Below are 2,941 nucleotides of genomic sequence, written 5' to 3'. Positions count from 1 at the left end.
GCTGCCCCCTGCTGACCTGCAGCGCCCCCTGCTGTTTCTGCGCTGCCCCCCGCTGTTCCTGCGCTGCCCCCTGCTGCCCCTGCAGCGCCCCCTACTGTTCCTAGCTGTCCCTGCGCTGCCCCCTGCTGTTTGAGTCATCCTGCTCTGACCCACCTGGGTTGTCTCCAGTGAACGCCACAATGCTGCAGCTCCCAGAGAAACCATAGCGATGCTGCAGAAAGGACGAAACGGGGCCCTGCAACACCAAGAAGGACCAGTAGGGACAGGAAGGAACCAGTAAAGAGCAGTAAACCAGTTAACCCAGTTACCAGGACAGCAGTGGACGGACACGGCTCTCCCAGCAGGCGCTCCAGGTTGGTTGCCGTGGCGTCCAGGCAGATCTGAGACCACATCCTGTCCCGGATGTCCAACAGATTCATCCCAGAACCTGATGGACCAATCAGAGAAGCTTTCTGGTCATGCGAGCAACCAGAGGTCAGGGGTCAGATAGTACCGTCGCTGTAGTCGATGGCAGCGTAGCGACCCAGGAAGAGAGATGCCCCGAAGCTGCTGACCAATGAGATCCTCTGAAAGACAAAAGGGGACATGAGACAGGAAGACAACACCTGACCTAAAGGGGCGGGGCCTACTGCTGTAGCTCTGACCTCAGTGTCCTGGAACTGGTCCGGTCGGGTCTGCCGCACTTTGGAGATCTGGTTTCCTGTGAAGCGCTGCAGGAGGACATGGACATGTCCTTCAGACAGAGAGACAGACCAGCAGAAACACAGACAGGTGGACAGGTGAACCTCATAGGCTCGGGATCCAGTGATGTCTGCCAGCCTCATGGCGCCCCCTGCTGCCTCCTGCAGGGCATCACACTGCAGCCCGCTGCTGGAGTCCATCCACACGGGACTGTCCTGGACTGAGAAGCTGTCCTGAGGACACACACACACACACCGTCAGGACACACACACACTCCATCATGACATACACACACACACACAAGGACACACACACACCGTCAGCTGCTGGTGCAGGTTCTGACCCGGGTCCAGCTGGGTCAGAGTCCGAGCCGCTCCAGTCCTCCAGAACACGGCGCCATGTTGCTGAGGAGGAAGAGAAAGAGGAAGGGTTCTGGACCGGTTCTGGAGAACCCACTCCCAGCAGAACACAGAAACTCACCTGGCCGGAACCGGACAGTGCCCGGACCCGGGAGAACCCGAATCCCGCCGCCTTCATCCTGTCCAGCAGCAGGTCCAGAGCCTGAGAGACAGACAGCCAATCAGGAGGCAGAATGATCCAGGTCAGCTGATCTCAGTTCAGCTCCAGGTCAACCATCTCACCTTGACCCACATGAGCACAGGTGAGGTGACCGTCAGCCCGTCAGGATGGATGTGAACTCCTCCATGAGTCCTGAACAAAGACGCTTTTCAGAATAAAAGCCTCGCCAACACCCTTTCAGAACAAAAGCTGCTGGATGTTACCTGAACTCAGGTAGCTCTGAGTCGAACTGCACGCTGTCCTGATGGACCGGGCCCAGGTCTCCATCGATGGCCACTGCCTTCAGCTGCACAACCAACACACCCATTACTGGCCCAGGCCACCTGTAGGCACTGGGGGTGGGGCTTACAGGACTGACTTTCAGCTGCTTCCCTCCACTAACACAGAGCTTTAAACAGTTCATGAACTGCTGACTCGTTCAGAGTGGTGAAGCTGGGGTAAAGGACTTCATCAGACTTTTGAGTTAAAATCCAAAAAAGTCAATGTTAATACGCTAACAGTACCGCTAAAATTAGCATGATATGGCTATGTAAACCTGATGTAGGAGGTGAATGTAGGAAAGCTAATGCTAATTTTAAAATCCAAATGCTAAATGAATTCACAACAATTAGCTTTTAGAACGTTAACATTAACAGTATATCATTGCTAATATTTAATAAAGACACAACTTTAGAGCTAGCATGCTAACATAATATATGCAACAACAATCTTTGGTCTTTATTGTTTGCATGTATATTTGAGATAAATGTCAGCAGAGCCATAATTAGCTATAATTAATAATGTAAACATTACAGGGTTTCCCCCAGTGTATTATAGGTAAAGGATGGCTAAGCCTTTCTTGTTTATGTTTTTAGGAAACTAATAATTAAAAAAAAAAAAATACGTTTTTTCTTTTTCTTTCTTTCTTTCTTTTTTTAAGCCGGATTGCTAGCGCCTCTGTTGCTCTGAGCGCTTCACTGCACTTGCGGAGCAGATTTATTCCTAAAAGATATGTTTAAGGTAGCCTTATGGTTTGCATTTAAAGCCGGACCAATCACACCGCTGGCGCCTCTGCGCTGCAGTAGCTGGATTAAGTTTACCTCAGCGCGGATCCTGCGCGCCTCCTGTCACTCAAACTGGACACAGGCTGACCTGTATGGATATTTACATCAACCCCCTGTGAGGAATTATGATTCTTTCCAGAGTTTTTGATCAAGGTAGGACTTTAAACACCACTCTGGTTAGCTCTGGTTGTGCAGCTCTACGTGAACTGCAGGATTAATTTGTAGTCGCTTTCAGAGGTGTGTTGAGCGAGCAATGAGAATGATTTATATTTGTGAACAAAGAATTTTGTGCGGCTTTTCCATCTCAACACGCTGCCCAGCACCTGCACTGATCAAGTTCATCTATGTGTTCCCGGTTGGCCGGTGTGTTAGTTAAGGAACCAACGCTAACCTGATCATGCAGGTTCAGCCTGGTGAGGCGCTTTCACACTCTCCTGTCTGTAACGCATCACGCTGATTTTATATTATATTATTATTATTTTTAGTATTTTTCCGGTTACTCAAAGCATCAAACCATATCAAATGCGTTGTCTACTTAGAGTTACTGCGTGCTGCCGCACGGAGATCTGAGAAACTCGTCCCATAAACTCGACCAACCAGAATATTTTCTGTGACGCTTATTAAAAACTCAACAGACA

At 49.8% G+C, this 2,941-nt stretch overlaps 1 protein-coding gene across 5 annotated transcripts in view; it reads right to left on the bottom strand.

Moving 5' to 3' along the window:
- The window catches only part of xylb (xylulokinase homolog (H. influenzae)), a 37,607-nt gene that overhangs the window by 17,320 nt on the left and 17,346 nt on the right, over positions 1 to 2,941 (bottom strand). The window contains exons 4-12 of one of the 5 annotated variants that reach the window (XM_015056638.1): positions 1,464 to 1,546; positions 1,323 to 1,392; positions 1,162 to 1,242; positions 999 to 1,085; positions 786 to 914; positions 645 to 710; positions 494 to 566; positions 309 to 427; positions 154 to 235 (exon numbers count right to left, since the gene is read on the bottom strand). In XM_015056638.1, the coding sequence (XP_014912124.1) occupies positions 154 to 235; positions 309 to 427; positions 494 to 566; positions 645 to 710; positions 786 to 914; positions 999 to 1,085; positions 1,162 to 1,242; positions 1,323 to 1,392; positions 1,464 to 1,546 (790 nt within the window). Of the gene's footprint in view, positions 1 to 153; positions 428 to 493; positions 567 to 644; positions 915 to 998; positions 1,086 to 1,161; positions 1,243 to 1,322; positions 1,393 to 1,463; positions 1,547 to 1,618; positions 2,103 to 2,941 lie in introns of those variants that run through there. The other 4 variants (XM_015056639.1, XM_015056640.1, XM_015056636.1 and 1 more) reach the window with 4 other exon arrangements.

The sequence above is a fragment of the Poecilia latipinna genome, unplaced genomic scaffold (assembly GCF_001443285.1).
Source record: "Poecilia latipinna isolate Pla-1442-1.1 unplaced genomic scaffold, P_latipinna-1.0 Scaffold1397, whole genome shotgun sequence".
In the NCBI taxonomy this organism is placed as follows: Eukaryota; Metazoa; Chordata; class Actinopteri; order Cyprinodontiformes; family Poeciliidae; genus Poecilia; species Poecilia latipinna.
This window is presented reverse-complemented; position numbering and strand designations above follow the sequence as displayed.